This window comes from Mixophyes fleayi, chromosome 1 (genome assembly GCF_038048845.1).
Source record: "Mixophyes fleayi isolate aMixFle1 chromosome 1, aMixFle1.hap1, whole genome shotgun sequence".
NCBI classification, from domain to species: domain Eukaryota; kingdom Metazoa; phylum Chordata; class Amphibia; order Anura; family Limnodynastidae; genus Mixophyes; species Mixophyes fleayi.
This window is the reverse complement of record NC_134402.1, coordinates 231735094-231754420: the sequence shown is the minus strand read 5'-3', so window position 1 is coordinate 231754420 and position 19327 is coordinate 231735094. Positions and strand designations below refer to the sequence as shown.

Genomic DNA, 19327 nt, shown 5'->3' with positions numbered 1-19327 from the left:
CAAGTTTTGGTATTAAAATGAGCATTGTGAATAACGAAGGAGCAAGAATGAATGTAGCCAAACATAAAACAAATAATGCCCCTTCTTCTTTGTGATCAGGTTAGTGAGAACAGTCACCCCTCAACCGAATCTGTGGCATTTAGCTCTACATGGATCTGAAACCTAGTTACGTGTTGATTAGTACAAGCGATCCACTCTGCCCCCAATTGGGCAGCGCTAAAGATGCATAGTTACTGACTTTCTATATGCACAAAAAGGGGTCTAGAACACCTTGCCCATTGCAGGAGTGGGGTGTGGGTGTATCTATATCAAAGCATGTCATGCATTTTTGCCAGCCTACACATGCAAGTAAACCACTAGTGGGTATTAAGGCCTTAAGTTAATTAATAGGCATTATAGCCAGTAAGGTGAAGCTATAAAGCTGCCACCTAAATAATTCAGAGCCACAGAATGCAGCCGACAGGAGGGGGGAAAAAAATAAATAAAAAAGGAAAAACAAAAATAGAAAGATACATTCATTATACTGGCAACTTGCAAATGAATTAGCTTTTCAAATTACATACATACATTGTGTTTGATTATGTTAAATAAGAAAAACCAAACAAAACAATGCTCCCCACATTACATTTACCAGAAAACATGACACAATAAACCAACAAATAGTTTCATTATGGATTTTTCAAACCTAACACTCTTCCATTACAGTGAAGTCACTGCATTACTCCATATGTACTAGAGGGTGAACAGTTATTGCAGGGAAAGAATTAAATTCTGCCTCCTCCCCCCCAAAAAAAGTGTAAATTTCCAGAGAATCTTCTATCCAAAAATAAACTCATGTCTTCCTTGCACTGTAGCATCATTAAGACACACGTTATAGTAATATTCCTTATTTAATTGACTAAACTTGGGAGTTTTCCATCTCCGAACTTTATTTCACCATCAGTTGTAAAAGTGAGGTATGACTTATTGGGACATTACATAATGGCACCACTACTGTTACATGGGGACATGTAGTTACACAATTATCAATTTTGAGGTTACAGTCATAACTCTAGTATCCTGCCTGTAAGCTACAAGTACCAATGCACTGCTATCTAGTTCCATGGTGGATTCAGAACTCTAGTTTGTTAGAGCTCACAAGAGGCCATTCAGGGGAGAGGTAGCAAAATAATTAAATGGACCACCCCCCAAACAAAAAAAACAAACCCATCTCCTTAAAGTGAGCCAGTTACTTTAGAGAGCTAGTGACAACCCTGAGGAACTCACAAGACCCAACTTCTATTTCTGAAGTGCTGGCTGCTAGTGGTTAGGCACCAGTGTCAAATATTTGTTCAGTCCATAAAATAACTGCCTCATGTGTAGTGCAAGATACCAGTCAAATGTTTACCTTAAGGAATGGGTCATAGCTTCAATCAGAAGTCTATTTTGCACTTGGATTTTTTTTTTACTATGGTGAAAACAACCGTAACAGAATGACTTATATAGCCTTTTTTGTTAGCCCAATACAGACAGTCCTTTGATATCCAGCAAATTATCCATTTGATTTGAGCAGAACACCTATCAACAAGTCTAAAAGGATAGTGTGCCCTCTTTCCTTTTCCCCTATTGTTTTATCACCAGTGTTGCCTGCACACATATACATACCAAGTCCAATTTGTATGTTATGTTTTTTCCCCCATTAAAATAGATACTGAAAATGTTATGCATTGTACACCCCGATAACTGCTCTATTGTCGGTACAAACATTAAAAACCAAAAACAGAAATCAAAGTCAAAGAGTGTAGACAAATATGGTTCTCTCAACAGAATGCTTGTACCGTTTGGATAATTATACAGGAGAGTGTGTATTGTCACTTTTATATAATAAGTATATACAAAGCTCCTGAGGAGTTTTGCATTTATATAAAAGAATAAGGCAGTCTATTCAATGGAGTCAGGGGTAGGATAACCTTTAGAACCCAGAAATGATGTTCTTGCTAAACATGTATAAGCAAATGTCCAATTAAGTACAGCCATCAACAATAGCGTCAATAGTATGGATGTCTTGTACACAGAGTGAATATTCTAGACTTTGCATAAGACTTGATTGTGGCGCAGCAAATACTGCCTTGGTTTATTAATAAGCTGCTTCTTAAGTACCATTATCCTAAACATATTCATGTCAAGAAGCTGCTTCTTTCAAAAAGTGACTAAACTGAATGCGAAGCACTTACCTATTGTTTATTTTATGGTCACTGGATGATCCTGTCCCCTCAATGTATAAATAATTTTATGGATATGCCTATATATAGCAGCTCTGCCTCAAACACATGCAAATGTGTATAGAAACAACTTCCTGTACATAAATGTAACAATAAGACTATATTTATAATCACGCCGACCATAGAAAAATTAATGTAAGCAATTTTGGGTTATGCTTCAAACAATAAATTCATATATAGACACACCTCACCATTTGAATTTATTTTCATTCCTTTCAATACCCAACAGGAATAATGAAAATGGTGCAAACATCATCATTCATCCAATTTAAGTAATCTGTCTAGACAGCTTTCACACAATTCAAATTTTTCAGTCATGCAAAATTTTGGAGGAGATCATGCCAACTCCAGAGAGAATAATTATTATGTTTTGGGAATTTTGGACTTTGACAAATCTAGATGATGCTTAGTAAATCTTCGCAAAATAGTAAATATGTTGCAGGGACCTTCGAATAAACATGAAACTACACAAATTGTATTTTTTTTTTATTATGGTTTCCACATTTATATCACAATTTGTCCACCGAGAGGACCAAAGTTAGCAAAGTTGCTCTCTTCTGCATATCAGAAATACAGAAGTCTTACTGTACATTCAACTAAGGCTTTGTTTTTGATTTTTTGATGTTTTATTTTTTTTGCAAAAAAAAAATAAAATAAAATAAAAAAAATAAATCGCGTTTATGATGAAGATCCCATAAGGCAGATTACATCTAGAGGAATGGTAGCAAGTAGTTTAAGTTTTATTTTATTTTTTTCCCCAGCATACAAACCGGCCCTGTCTTCTGTGTCTGGACAATTTAGAAGCTGGTAGCACCATCCGTCACCTTGAAGTTTTGGAGGTGAAGGTCATTTGAAGAAAGTGTGAGTAGGAGTAGAATGAATACAGCTCATGTTAGAGTTATGGAACCTGAAAACACTGAAGTAGGGTAATAAATTGCAGAATGAGGTTTTTAAAACTGGGTGAAAAAAAAACGAGAAAATAAAAACAAGTTTACTTAGATAGTGGGCTTTTGAACATTGATGTAATTAGTGATTAGCAGCAGCTTAGGGATCTGATCATATACAATGCTTTTAGATGGTAAATGAATAGAATACACCTTCAGAGGAGAAAGCAAACACTAACGTTTTGGGGAGGAGGGAATGAATGATTTCTAAGACTCTTCCCCTACTGACAATACAGGGACCAGTTGTGATGCTTGGAATTGTACACTTAGATTTTGCGCCTCTTAAGACGCTTTGCTGTCAAATTTTCAATGGAAATAAAAACAAAAAAACAAAAACAAAAACATTACTTCAAATAAATAAATGCATACTCTGTTATGGTAACTTCTTCTCAACTTAATTAAATCCTCTTTCACATAAGTTTTAGGTACCTGTCATATAATTTTTTTTATTTTATTCCAGCCCTTTTTCAGGTACCGGAAAAAAAAAATTCACCTTTTTTGCGATTTAAGGGTGGGTTTAAACTTAACACTTGAATTTTTCATGTATTTTATTATAGCTCGCTTGCTATAGGAGTTTTGAAAACTCCACATTTATCCCCTTGTACACCCCGTCCATTGCATTTCTTGACCCTCTTCTGTATTCCTTTGAGTTATCAGGTAGCAGCATTTAGCACAAAAGAACGGGTGTGGCAGACACAGGGGGAGCTCCGGCAGGGGAAGGCAATTCCCAGGATGTAGTGGACACAAAGCTTCTCTTTCAGGTTCTCTACAACCCCACCCTCCACATCCCCAGAAACACAGATTTCCTCTCTCCTTTAAATCTTCTGTATTGAGCAGTGGTCGCACTGCAACCCATGGTTTGCAGTCAAACCGCAGATATGAGAAAGCAGATTTGGGATAGGTGCTCAGTCTAGGCAGACATAAGGCAAGATATTTAATCTACCATTATCACCATGAGGGTCCAAGGAGATGCACTGCGTCCAATCATACCAGTTGCCCTGTGTATCATGACAGCCATTAACACCTGGCCAATGTTGGTCATGTAGTCTTTCTAAGTCAGCACTAGTTATTTCCCTGTTTCTTCCAGGCAGCTCACTGGGGAGGGCAAGTGGCACTAAAACATGAGTCTTTCTAGCTTCCCGCTTAGTGCATTCCTCCTGTTTTAAATATTCTGACATATAATAATGTGCACTCTGTGTCTGTACACCAGAGGAAGACAACAAGCTGCTCTGACGATTGAGATAGGACTGGATGATCTCATTTCGAGACAACTCCTTCCAGTTTGTCTGTTCAAAGGGACTTGGCAGCCCTAATTTGGGGTCCTGTTTGTCCGTCTCAGTCCTGTGCTGTTCTGAAGGGGCAGAACTCTCAGCCTGAGCTGGATCTTTGTGTGTTAAGGGCTTTATTTCCCTAGTATTGACATCAAATTTTAACTTACGATCCTTTTTTACTCGTGTCTGCTTGCCAGTCCCATCTACTGAATACCCTTCTTGCTCACCCCGATTACGGGATCTCTTTTTCTTTTGGCTGTCTGACCCAGATGCTGCGTCATCGCTGTCCATTTTTGAGGGCTCTTCTGAAAAGCCACTACGGGGTGTCTGAGGGTCAGTATGAGGATGACTGCTTCGGGGTCCATGTGGGGTGTGCTGCTGTGGTATCCTCGGAGACTGCTGGTGGTGGCAGTCAGTTGGGAGTAGGTGCTCCACAGACCTGTGAGGTGAAGAGACTGCTGCATCCCTTTTGGGAGACTCAAGTCTTTTTGCTATGGCAGGAGGTGTTGAAGGATGCACAGGGGATTGGTTAGAGGGTGTATGTGCAGTGTCTACACCCGGCAGCCTGTTGGAGGGGCTGGGCGCAGAACCCTTTGGTGCATATGTGGTGTGCTGCCTTGCCACTAGTTCTGCTCTAGTGCCACGAGGGCTGAAGGAAGAGCAGCGGGGACTTCGTGGCTGATGAGAATGGACATCTTCCAAACCTACACTGTGCTGCTGTAGGACGGCCACTTTCAATAAAGAGGAAGTGCTTGGGTGTTTTACAAGTCCAGGGGAATTGGTGTGAGGCCTGACAGCATTAACTGGGATTTTGCCATGTTTATCATTCTCAGCAGTCTCCAAACGATTAGTCTGTGAACCACCATCAAGCGGACTAAGTAGGCTTTCAGGGGGACTACCTCCAATACCATTTGTTGGTAGGGGTGAAGAGTTTTGGAACAGCTCATGACTGGGCTTGGCCACTTTGCAAGCAGGCCCTTGGGTACCATCTTTAAGATCCCCCTTCCTTTTTCGACTGGTCACCTTTTCACCCTTGGGAGAGTGCGCCTTCTGGATGTCATTTCTGACCTTGAGGTCCTGAATAGGCTTCCCACTTAACAGTGCAGTTGGATTGGTTTCCCCCTTACAGTTGTGGGCACCACCTCCATTGGCTGAACCTGGTGGATTGGGAGCGCCCCTGGCAGACTGTTCATTCTGTTGCACTGGCTCTATCAGCTTTTGCCAGCTACGCAGCAGTTTCTTTGCACGTTTAGCAAGTTCCTCGTTGCTGGTCTTTTTTCTAACATCGTTGATCAATTTTCCTAGTCGAGTTTCCTAAAGATTAAAGTAAATAAATATTAAAACCTTACATGAATTCATCTTATCTAACCTTTACTTGGAAGGACATACAAGAAAAAAACAAAAAACAAAAAAAAAAAGAACCCAATAAATTTTATTTATATTAGAAAATGTGTAAGAAACAAAACAAAGTACTCAGAATTCAAACTAAACCCGCTCACCAAAGCTTGGAATACAATGGTCTATACATATACGAATGTCCAAATGCCAAACACACCTCCAGTGCCTCTTTGGTAATGGGATACTTCTCCAAACTGGAGATCACTTCTAACACAGCCACCATGTTACGAATCTGCAGAAAGAAAGTGAAGCAAATTTTAGATCAATTCATAAATTTAGGTCACAAATGGAGCAAATTAATCCTGACTAAAATATTTTCAAGCCAAAGCCATCATTCTTGCGCACATTTTATCTGCAATTGTCCAGTAGAAAAACAATCGTGTGTATATGTTATAAATCAGTTATGTACCATGTGAGATCTGCTGGCATTCAAGCCTAACCAGTTAAGCAAAAAAAATTGTGAATTTTTGCTAAATTCAGTAAACCAGCTGCAATGCACTACGAGTCAGTGAATACCCAGTTTTTGAACCCTTTTAAAAAGGATTATAGAAAAGTATCTCATCAATATACCAAAGCTGTAATGCAGGAGATATAGCAGTTTTTAGTTTGTAACAGCAGTGCCCGTAGTGCTCTATGGCAACGGTGAAATTGGGTACTTTAACGGAAACCTTTGTTTCCTGCATCACGTCTCCAATTAAGAACCCATTCTGCAGATAGCCACTTCCCAATAGCAATAACCTAGTCACCGAGGGTACTTTTGATACTTCCCTGGCAGTCTGTACACTCCTTCCGATCTTCCTAGAGGTAATATATTTGTGCGCAAACTGCATTATGTGATATTCCAGCAGCAAAGAAAAACTTCTGAAGGCAGAAAAAAAAAAAAAAAAAAAAAAAAAAAAAAAAAAGAGGGATTTAAATCCTGCATCTTTGTCTAATGTACATATTAAGGGATGGATGCATGATAATCTGCTGGTTATAGAACTATATCATCATCATCATCATTTATTTATATAGCGCCACTAATTCCGCAGCGCTGTACAGAGAACTCATTCACATCAGTCCCTGCCCCATTGGAGCTTACAGTCTAAATTCCCTAATATATACACACACTCACACAAAGACAGACAGAGAGGGAGACAGACAGAGACTAGGGTCAATTTTTGATTGCAGCCAATTAACCTACCAGTATGTTTTTGGAGTGTGGGAGGAAACCGGAGCACCCGGAGGAAACCCACGCAAACACAGGGAGAACATACAAACTCCACACAGATAAGGCCATGGTCGGGAATCGAACTCATGACCCCAGTGCTGTGAGGCAGATGTGCTAACCACTAGGCCACTATACCTAGTTTCTATGATGAAGCTAGTAAATCTGCTCACCATTGTTGAGATACTCCTTCAATACTAGTTTATAAGGCCTCTCCATTGACTCATACATAGTTGCCCATTAGACTTCAGTGGACACAAACAAGATATCAGATGCAGAGCTAGTTCCCTGCTACAAACAGGTAAGCCATAAAAGATCCTGGGCCCTCTGTATCCAATAAAAGCTGTAGCAGAAAAGGCTGTTAAACTTCAGCTGTTCATTTGATACTTTACAGTGTCTGCTTATTTATGGCAGGGAAAACAATACACCAGGGAAAAAAGAAAACTAAAAAGTTAAGCCTGTATGAAGTAATTTAAGGGTGTTTATTTTAAACACATTAAAGAAATGTGCCTTAGACTAGTTTATGCATTGCAAATGTATCACAATATACTTTAAATATTACTGTACACCTAAACCCTGTCCTATGGTTATATAAAGTTTCAACTTTCTGTAGACACCCTTCCAGGTTTGGAGATATGAAGAAATTTTCCTATACCTCACGCACACTTACAAACTATGTTCCCTTTACGCTTCAGCAGCACAATTCTAAACATCTTAGCTTCGTAAACAAATACACAACCGTATTCTGATAGTTTCCATTAGAATACAGCAAGTGTATGTTTGGGAGCGTCTACAATGAATAACAACTGAACCTACACTGATGTTTATAGTTTCCAAGAAAATTGCAGCTTTAACATGTGCCTGTCATTCAAATACAAGAGAAGGAGAGCGCAACCTGATACACTTAAGGGACCGCAAAACTATAGAGAGCAGCCCGGGGTGGGGGGAGGGCAAAATTGAAGGCTTAGCGGGCCATTGTTGTCCACCACTGATCTGGACACTCATTTATGTGCTAGTTTTGGGAATTGTGTTAATCCATACACAACATGCCAAAACTATTCTGGCATACTTGTGCACATAAAGATTAGGAGCTAAAATTGAGCTTTGATAGGAAGTGTGGAGTATTTTACGGTCATGTTTCAAATATGAAAGTTTACATTTTCAAACCGAGGGGTAGATTTATTAAACCTCCCAACAAGGAAAAGTGGACAGGTTGCCCACAGCAATGAGATTCTAACTATCATTTATCTAGTACTTCTAAAAAAAACAAAAACTAGAAGCTGTTTGGTTGCTATGGGCAACACCTCCACTTTTGCTTGTAAGAAGGTTTGATAACTACCCCCTCCCTACCTTCTTTCATGGCTGCACACACATATATATATATATATATATATATATATACACACACACACACACACATACATATATATATACACACATACATACACACACACACTGAGGTGGCAGGGGTTAAAAAAAACAAAAACAAAAACCTTTCCATGATTCTGTCTTGTTATTTTTATGCAATTTATGTTCCCACAATTACAAGTAACCGATTGTGTAGTCAAGGCCTCATTTAATTCTAATGTTCAAGAGTCAGACTTGCACTATAGTTGTTTAAGATTAAATTGTTTACTGATGGCATAACGTGTCTATCCAGATCAGTCAAGAAACAGTGTGGTCACCATCTTTTCATAAACCATTGTCCTATTTGTCGCCTATTTGTTATGTGAAGTGATGCAAACAAATGGAGACTGATAGCGTTTGTTCCGTAAAAGCCACCCAATGCCAGATCATTATAAAAAAAACAATGACAAGGTACACTGAATGCCTGCTTTTAACCCCCTTTAACGCTTGTACACACATTTTCTGACAAATGTTCCCTTTACATAAATTGCAACATTTCCTGCAGCATTCACCTGTGTTAGCACCAAATACTTAGTACACTGTACTGCAGAGAGGCATTGAGAACACACTTTCAATGCTCTGTTAAAAATAAAGGCGCTTTATACACCTGTGGGTACAGGGCCACCGGGCAGTAAATTAAGCACCCTCCGCCCATTTTGCCAGTAAGCCTAACTCCAATCCCTCCTACTGCAATTACCCTCCTTGTGCAAATATCATACTGTTAAATATCCCATTCTAAAACAACTGCCACTCATAGTTCAAAGTCTTTTCATACACAGAAAGTCATCTAGACATGTTGTACAGTATACTGAATAAGTGCATCTATAATTAGAAAAAAAATAAAAAAAAATACTAAAAAAAAAATTGACGTAATACTGTCAGTACAAATGGCTGGTGTAAAAGGCAGAAGTGGGATGCTAGACTCAAGTTTTAATAACAGAGTACAAACTATAATCAATGCCAGCTAGCAAGTAAATTAAACTTTAGAAATTAATAGACTTGAATATGCAATATACACAAAACACTGGGCTTGTGGGCATTCATCGGGACATGTTAAGGAGACTACCATTGTCCATAGGCAGTAGCTAGAAGGCTAAATAGCGAAATTAAATAATGAGTGTGCGCAACACTTGTACATAATTTAAGTACAGTCATGTTGGTGGTGCTGACAACAGTAAACAGACTCCCCTTTAGTTTTTGTACTGCAGTTTAGAAAATTAAACACTGACAGGATGCGATAATCAATCCAACCAATTGCACCAGTTTTTTTAAATGCCCACAAATGAAGTCACATGCAATTCTGCCCAAAGAGGAATGAAATTCACTCTACAATACTTTCACAAAGCCAACCAATTGCATCAAAATCTGCACTAATGCAAGAACACTAGTTTCCTCAGCAGTGAATGCATTTCGGAGTAGGGATTAAACCCAACACAAAAAAAGTAGACCCTAATACTCTATGAAAGGGAAGGGGTTAAGTCTCCACATAACAGTGCACCTTAGTCTGTTTACAGTTCACGGCTGCTGTCCCATCATGCCCTGGGTCAGACCTCTATTAATAGTGAGCTGAACGCTATTTATAGGACCGATCAAGTTATAACTGATTAGCACAAACCAATGACAAGGGACAGTGCATGAGAGCTTGTGATGTCCAGATGAAAAGGGATATAAAGAACATTAGTAAAGCAAACAAGTTTGCAGTAAAAGTAATGCTCATTTCACTATTAGTACATGCCTCAGTCCACTAAGCTTATTAATCTAAATGAATTTCCTTTTAAAGATTGCAAAGAGGTACTAAAAATAAAAACCTTACCACATATTCAAGGAAGCAAACATATACTAAAAAAAAAGCAGCCAAGTCATATTATAATCACAATAGACAACAGTAAATATATGGGTACATTTGCCAGTCAAATTCTAACTATATCAATTTAAAGATCAAGGCAATAGAAAAATAAACCCTGTTCACGTTCTCTTTAGAAGGGCCACAGACTCTTGATCAATACCAGTGTGACAGTCAGATGTGTGATCCTGACACCCTGCACTACTGTACAGTCTACACAAACAATCTTACCAAGTTTCTCCCCATGCTAGGCGAAGCCCCGAGGGCTGCCCCATGCAGCATTTCTCCCCATGTTCTGAATACAGATCTAGCAACTTGATTCTGATTGCTACTTTCACATGGTAATCTCTTGACTGTGGCTTGTGATTGGTTCTCCAGCTCACACTTCTCACTGGTGTTTGGATAGAGTTCTAATAACCAGAGGAGCCCTGGGAAACAGGGCTGTATGCTAGGGTAGGAAGAAGCTTAGTAAAATGTATTTAGTAGATGGTAGTGCAGCTTTCATTTTCAGTGTGAAAAAAAAAAAGAAAGAAATAAAAACAGATTTGAAAATCAACGTTTCTGCCATAGAGCCAACCATAGATAACCATGATCTCTCTCTTCCACAAGTGGCCATCACTGGATGGGAAATTCTGAAATTAAACTTGTAAACGGCCCATAATGATAGACTATAAATGCTCTGCTTCAATAGATCACAAAACAGAAACCACAAACCAAATTAAAAATCCTGAGTGCCCATTCCTTCTTTTATGAGATTACAAAGCTATGAAATATCACGAACCTGAAATATTATTTCCATACATTTATAAAATCAGACATTCTGTAGCATTGCCAGAAAGCTCATGCTTATAAGCTTAGCACCTAAATGACAAGCATACATGACACAGACTAGTTGAGGAGGGTAGGATATAAAATTGAGGTTTTGGATAATGATAGGTAGTGATCGCATCCTGTGTCCACTATATCAGAGTTTCAATTATCTCCTTGTATTACTACACCAGGCCATTTATGGATTTCCTTAATCATGAAAATAATTTTCTTAACGTTGGCCAATTATCACTGTGGGAAATCATCTTACCTTGACATATGAGGGTATTTGAGTAGATGAGAAAGTATACCAAAAGTTAAGAGTTTTGCTGCAGCGATTTAAGCTGCTGCGACAGCGCTAGTTGTGCCCAAAACTGCTTGTTAGAGAAACACTGCCTCCCTAGCATGGTAACCTGATGGAGAGAAGTAAAATACCACATGGATAGTCAAGTAGAAACCCAGTTTGCAGGTGTATTATTCAGCTCAAGAATTTACAGTCTTTTAGATATATTAAAATCTTGCCTTTACTTGCCCTTTAAAAAAAAAAATAATAAAAAAAAATAATGAGACTGTTTTAGACAACCACTTTTACTAAAACCTCACCCCCCCCCATATATTAAATAATGCTTCCCTCAGGGACCACCCTTTATCTGAAATCCGCTTGCTTATGTTCACTGCAACTCAAAGCCAGATACTACAATGCAACCAGTCCTCTTTAATAGAGCTATATAGAGTGATCCAGCATCATGAGCATCCAAGAAAGTGATTGTTATTTAGAAGGAGGCCATATGCTTTAGTATGAGGTGAGTTGTGCAAAAGTGGATAACCCTATAACAACGGGCAATCATTAGATGCACAACTTCAATGCCTACACAGCCTGCAAGTTGTTATTTACTAACACTTTTAATCTGGGACGAAATTTTTTTATTTGTAACCATATGACAAATGTCAGACTCTCCAGCACCAGCTTGAAGCATTTGCAACTGCTGGCAAGCAACAAATGTAGCTTGCTCCATTGATAGCTAGTTGCTTTAAGTTGTCCCAGTATGAAGGTTGTCACTTTGGTGGGCAATTATGTAATGTGCATGATCACAGTTCAAAGTCACCCATGTAGTCCTTGCATTACATTTCAGGTTTTATAGATATCCCTCAAACCGTTTCACAGCTTCTTGCCTTTTTACCAGCCCTGGTGGGCTAAAGAGATTTTAGGACATCCTCTGCGAAATGTTTTTTTCTACACCTCAATTAAGACAATATACATTATGGATATGCCAAGTATACTATTTGTCAAAGAACCATGCTTTTCAGACTTTTGGTTAAGATCAGGTGTCAATGCCCATGCGCACACTCCCTGTAGGTGTTGGTCGGAGCAACAGGTGACAACCCACGAGCCAAATCACTTAAAGCCCCTGGCAATGCCCAAAAATTTCACCACATGCACAAAGTAAGGCACTTTGTACTACAACACTTCCATTTTTAAGTGGTACCACAGTTTTTTGCTCTAACCATGTGCAAGGGCAATTTTTATATTTCCAACCCAAAGGACCGATAGATAATGGCACTGTGTGTGTCTAGTGTATACACAAGGTTCCTGGGGCCGATTTACCCAAGTGCACAGGGCAATAGTGTGCCACTAGAATAAGACATCATTTACCATTTGAAACTTGAACTTATTTGGTTCTGATCACTGATTTACACCTTCATTGTGTCATCTCTACACTTGGCACTGCAGCGAGTTTGCTCTGCATACGGGTGTCTTCAATAACATTCTGCACAAACACTATTTACACAGTAGAGCAAAGATTGCAGCCCATATATTTTTCTCTAAATTTACCTTTTTACAAGTCTGCCTGAATTTAACCATCTTGAGGCCAAGTATGAAAAATTATTAGAGCATGAACTACAGCAGGAGCATAATCAAGAAACTTTGTGCCACCAAACTGAAGGCTCTTATTGATCACAAGACTGTGTAACACTAAACAGATAAATCCGTAAAGCATTATATCCAGTGCTAAAAAATGAAACTATTTTTGCAACATTGGTATGTTTTAATAAAACTTCTATTTGACAACTCCATGGCGAAAGCCAAATGGAGAGAATTTTTCTCCATTTGATACACATTATTGCAAAAAATGGCATAAAATAGGCAGGAGGAAAACAGATCAGCTCTTTATAACGGTAGAGTAGATAAGAATATGCATCAGTTTAGGGGATAAGGAGGAAGGTATAAATATATAATGAGACAGAACATCTGTGTGCTGTGGATATCAGTTGGGCAACATCCTGATATAGAACAGGAAAAGGCAAGGTGTGTTAAAAGTGGTCTACTGCGCTTTGATTAATCAAATTCTTTCCATAAGCCAGGTCAGGAGAATGGCAATATCTGGCCCCCAATTTCCTCAGGAACCTCCATATGGCATTTTATTAATGGGAACATGCCAAAGTACTTTCATATGAACAACTGAGATGGCACTGTGTTAAGACTACAGATATAGACCCTTGCCATCGGTTCACACATTGGGTGGACATTACCAATATCTTAAAATGAATACCTGCATAGACTTCATTTCTACAAATCGGGAGTACATAATGACTTCAAAAGATCTATTCTATTTTCTAAAACACTTGAACAATTCATTTCCCATCCCATTTAACTGAATTTGCCATACCTTAAAGGGCCTCAATAAAGGAGTACCTGATTTACAGTCCTTGCTGCAGGGGAGTGTACCGACAGGCCTAACTTTAGATGCTTTCGCTCACTGATAAGATTAGGAAAGCCCCAGCTACCAGTACCTGCAATTATGTCAAGTGACTACTGTAGAGGGAATGCCACAAAGCTGGTGGGTCTGACATTACGTTCTTGTATCAAGTTGCACTTGTCATGTCCTCTTTTGTGACGGAACAACTTCATCAGGAGTCTCAACGGTCAGGTAAGGGGGCAGGTGTTAATTTTGAAAATGGAATTAGCCTCTAAGTAAACAGTTCAACAGTGTTTGAAGATCAACATTACTGTTGGAAATCATATATAAGTATTTTTTCCAATGTAGCATAAAGTAAGAGGTGGCAACACAAATTAGATACATTAGGAGACCTTTGAACTGCTATAAACTGAATGAGATTTTTTCCATCTCTTTGGATAAAAGATCAAGGGGTAGATTTAATAAGACTTCCAAAAAAGGAAAAGTGGAAGCAATGCCCATAGCAACCAATCAGATTCTAGTTCTAATTTTTCTAGAATGCATTAGATCAGTGATAGGCAACCTGGTTAACTTTGTGAGCTGCATGTGTAATATAAAGAGATATTTTCATAATATTTATTTTCCACTATTAAGTTTCATATTCAAACATCAATTAAAAACATTTTCACATGCATGAATGAATGAAATTGTGCTCTACTGCTGGCGTTCTGTATTACAAACTGAAATGCTCTCTAATTAGATCAGTAAATATTGAAACTGTCCTCACCTTATGCATAAGATCTTAATAATGAATGCATTTTCTAAATTGCATAAAACCAAGAGAACATTTTCCCATTTTCTACAAGGTAACTATATAAAAATCTTAAATATATTTATAGAAATATTAAATTTCAGTGTTCTCCCCAGAAAAGTTTTCCAGCTGGGTGGCATTTAGAAGTAGCCGGGTGGGGGCAGTGTAATTTTTTGCAATAATGTTGAAAAATGTATTGCCCACACCTGCCAGGACTGGTGGTCAGTGGTCTAACACACACTGCTGACTGTAGTGCTCACATAATGCCCTGTTATAATAGGAGAAGCAATTGTTTATTCTATTATAGTAGGACTCTGATGGGCTCCCCAAGAGCCGGGTGGCAAGTAAAAGCACCCGGAAAATAGGCGCTGGGGAGAACACTGAATTTTTAAAATCTTAGCCCCTTCAAAACCTGACCAGCAATCTTTCAAATAGTCATGAGGAAATAACTGCAGAAAGGTGGAAACCTTGTCCTCATCTCTAACACTCGTGCATTCACTCTAGAGAAAACAAACCCTCAACTAAATGTATTAGTGTAGTCATTTCTGCTCACTTGTGACTTCACAGGAGGAAAGAAAAACATGCCCAGTTTTGGCCTGGACACAAGGTGATTTTAAACAAACAAAAACAATGTATTATCGCTAAGCCTATAGCAAAATGCCTATCATTTAGTGTTTTCATATGCTGGCGACAGGTTTACTTGTAATATGCACTACAGATTTTAGGCACTTTAAAAATAAACAATAATATGTGGTATCAAATGCTCTAGTTCAGCGGTGGCCAACTGTGGCTTTTTGAGCTTTGAAATGTGGCTTCTGCCCGCGAGCATCAACGAACTATAGTTGTCCAGGGTAGAATGGAAAACATTCAACTGCTCAACTGACCGAGAGCAGCCAAATCTTGCAACCTCCTCTGAGCAACGCAGGGAGGTCACAGACAATCGAAAGAGGAGAGAGTGTAGTGTGATCTTGCTCCTTCCTCTGCGTGGGCAAGTGAGATGTGATGGCATTAGGGGAGATCTGATGGAATGTGTGTAGGTCTGTTGGCATGTGGTGAGGTTGATGTGCATGTAAGGGGTAGGCGTGATGACATGTATGAGGAATGTGGGGAGACTGATAGCCATTAATGGGGCATGTGGTGAAATCTGGTGGCAAATGGTGAAATTTATAGGCATGTAAGGGACATGTGGGGAAGGTGTGATAGCATGTAAGGGACACGTGGGGAGGTTGGATGTGTGTGTGGAGAAGTATAATGCATGTGGGAAGGTCTGGTGGCAATTAGAGAGGTCTGATTACATATGGCGAGGCTGTGGGGCATCTGGGGAGATTTAATGGGTATGTAAAGAGGTCTGAGGCAGTGTAGCAGTGTGAGCTACTGTGAAGAGACAATAAGTAGCCCTTTGAACCCTCCTCTGCTGAGCAAGTGCAGAGCTGTGCTAATTTTACGATTATTCTGAACATTTTGGCACTGTTGGATATTTTCTTTTTTGCTTCGGTTATACTTTCAATGTATGGGTGTGGGGTATGTAAGCACATGTTTATATTGAGTGCATGTATATGCACACACATATACAAGATAGAGTTAGTTCTTTGCAGTATCTACAGATATTTTTTGGCTCTTGGTCTCTGACTGGTTGGCCACCCCTGCTCTAGTTAGATTCAGTTTAGTATAAAGTAGAATATTTGTCTTTTCCATTGCTTTACAGTTGAAAATGTATACTACAGCACAGCTTCTGTAACTTTCTACACATCGGGGCTGTGCATAGGCCTAAAAGGTAAACATTTTGTACAGGTGGATCCAAACACAAGATAAAACGAATGAGGTCAGTTATTTTGCCTTCAAATTTGCAGGGACAGGAAATGTTTTTCTGTATATCCCAAAGCAACACAGCTTCTGTAAAGGTCTAGGAACTGTGGGATATATCATTAGCAGATGGGGCTCTAAAGAAGAATACAAATAAAAAAAGGAAGAGAGGCTACAGTGAAAGAGTATAACCAAACAGTACAATTTTACCTGCATGGTTCGTATAGAAAAACATAAAATATAGGATTTCGGTGTCATGTTCTAGTCCCTCATGGTAATATTGAAGAAAAACAAGTAACTGAGGACAATGATGGCCTTGCTAAAACTATCAGAAATAGAATACCCATATACTAAGTAGTAATCGGCAAAACCCACAAAAATCTGCCAATGCACGTGTGGAACATGAAACAAAAAGTAAACGAGGGAGACCTGAAAAAACAAAACAAAAATCAAAGTTTTAGGAAACATACATCGGAGCAGAGGGCAATATCACTTACAAAGCAAGCAACATGTCACTGTAAAAATATAATGTAAGTTCCTAAAAGATTTAATCTCTTACTTTTGTCAAAGTTTAAGTAAGTTCCCAATAACATCTATTAACAGGCATAAGAGATATATGGGGTAAAGAATAGTTACATATAGTTAAGTCACAAAAATAATGGTTTATTCATTTCAACTACACTTCTACACACACTTGTTTGTCATTGATGCCACAGAACTAGTAATTATATAAGTGAATATGATATGCTGAATATCTACAGTAATATAGGAAATACAAATAAAATATTTATCTGAACAGCTGATCAAACCAAAGCTGAGAATAGAAACGCATTGTTTCCAACTCTAAATGGTATCATCATATGCCAAAAACATGAGATAAACAGACAGTTTGTTGGACCTGAAGACAATCTCAGAAGTGACATTATGCTACAAATTAACAAAAAGCTCAGAGTAAAGATGTCAAACACATAGAACAGTAATGACTTTCTGAGATACACACAGTAAATAGACTCAGAGTATAAAGGTACAACACATCTACACATCAGAAGATAATCAACTTTAAATACACTTTACATACAGTATTAACAAAACCAGGTGTTGAGCAAAGTCTTACATATACATATGTGGGTCACTTGGCAAAATATGAATTAAAGAAAATATAGTAAATACTGTAGTGATAATAAATATGGAATTGAAACGTTACACTATGCATTGTGCCCATTTATAAAGTGTCACACGAAGCTATAAAACACCAGGGCACACTGCTTAGATGGCCTCACATCATTTCGGGTCTCCTGGCAGCTGGGCTCCACCTCCAAGGACAAGCTGCATCTGACTGGCCACAGTTAGGCCTAAGCCTCGGTCATTCCTCTAAGTTACAGATCACCAATACCGGGCGTGGGTAATGAGCACGACACGAGGGAGACAACACTCACCCACTCTCCACAGTGAGTGCTGTATGGGTTCATGGCCGGGTCTTCTCCCTCAGCACACCAACCATACCCCGGTGTTGTAAGGGCAGGCTATGTACACTCTTCCTAGCCAGGCCGGCACCTCACATGTCTGACACTTCCTGTCACTCACTCCTGCCAGGGTCCCGGTGTCACTCACACTGCCCCTCACTCGGGTAAGTCCCTTCCCAGGGCCCCGGCAGTCACGTTGCTGGGAAAAGTGTGGCCGGACACCGCTGACCCTCTGCCCGGGGTGAGCGGCCACTGCCAGCATATGTGTGCCAGGTACACTGGGTGATGTGCTGTCCTCCGACCTCTCCTGACCCCCGGGGTCTGCTCCCGCTACCCTGCCGCCGAACTAAAGCTGATGTGCTGCTTATTGGTCCCCATGCACCCCCTGCCCCGTCACTCACATTGCTGTGCGGATCGATGGCCTGCAGCAGCCTCTCCCTGATCTCCCGCGGGGATACCGGAGCCGCTGTCATTGCCTCTGTCCGGGGATCACTGCGGAGGGCGGCGCGGCATGTTCCCGGAGAGGGAGGGACACAGTGGCCCGGGTACCAGGAGCCCTGGACACCGGAGACTCCCAGACGCGTCTCTCCAGCTGGAGTTGAGCGACCGGGAGCCCCGAGGCACGACGGGAAATCCGCCGCCGCACGCTTTGTGACGCCAAAGAGGCGACGTCCTTGCGTCACAATTCCTTTGGGCAGCACGCACGTCACGTACGCGCGTAAGCACGTACAGTCCCCCTCCCCCATACAGGAAGTGTCAAGAACAGCATTGAGCTGTCAAAGGTTCAAGCTTAATGTGCCCATCTACTTAATGTCTCTCGTTACTCGGGAGATGTAGGAAGAACACGTGCTGGGTGGAATAACATTGACATTGTCTAAGTCATTTTTCTTTCTTTTTTTTTTCCTCTCTCTCATATATATATATATATATATATATATATATATATATATATATATATATATATATATATATATATATATATATATATATGTTTATATATATATATATATATATGTTTATATATATTACACATACATACACACACACAGTGTTGAAAGTGGAATTTTTGGGCTGTATTGGAAACGTAAGTGAAAAGAATTTCAATGAAGGCCATAGGATAAGAGGCAGTATGGCATACCGCTGTTTACATCCCCTCTTCAAAATGTGTGTCTCTCCATCTCTAGATATATAAAAACTGGCAATTATACCTAAATACTTACATATCCAGAAAATACAAATTTTCAGACAAAATATATATCTTTTAAACACATTCTGCAGTTGTATGTTTGGGTTTATTTATACAGTTTTAGATGCTGGAAAGTAGACACATTTAAAAGGAAAATCAGTCTAACATTTCCAGTTTATATTTGCCACTCTTCCCTTGTACCATCGCCATTATGTAAAAAATTGCCACAAATATCAAATCATTAGTTT

General features: G+C 39.4%; 1 protein-coding gene across 3 annotated transcripts; it reads right to left on the bottom strand.

The window, feature by feature from the left end:
• Positions 1 to 2730: 2730 nt before the first annotated feature.
• MED26 (mediator complex subunit 26) lies at positions 2731 to 18561 on the bottom strand. Of its 3 annotated transcripts, none has more exons than XM_075207254.1 (3): positions 18295 to 18561; positions 6032 to 6106; positions 2731 to 5790 (listed from the first exon to the last, which is right to left on the bottom strand). In XM_075207254.1, exons 1-3 carry the CDS (start codon positions 18364 to 18366, stop codon positions 4111 to 4113), a joined length of 1827 nt encoding a protein of 608 aa, XP_075063355.1. In that variant the 5' UTR covers positions 18367 to 18561; the 3' UTR covers positions 2731 to 4110. The 3 variants fall into 3 exon arrangements, with proteins under 3 accessions (XP_075063355.1, XP_075063373.1, XP_075063362.1); XM_075207272.1 differs by lacking the exon at positions 18295 to 18561 and adding an exon at positions 17711 to 18267; XM_075207261.1 differs by lacking the exon at positions 18295 to 18561 and adding an exon at positions 11410 to 11551.
• Positions 18562 to 19327: the final 766 nt, after the last annotated feature.

Bases quoted from the DNA above. Each gene is read 5' to 3' on its own strand.
- MED26 (XM_075207254.1), bottom strand. From the start codon at position 18,366: ATGACAGCGGCTCCGGTATCCCCGCGGGAGATCAGGGAGAGGCTGCTG. The intron at 6,107-18,294 runs GTGAGTGACGGG...TTCTTTCTGCAG, and splicing joins CCATCGATCCGCACAGCAAT to ATTCGTAACATGGTGGCTGT. The intron at 5,791-6,031 runs GTGTGTTTGGCA...TTTAATCTTTAG, and splicing joins TTACCAAAGAGGCACTGGAG to GAAACTCGACTAGGAAAATT.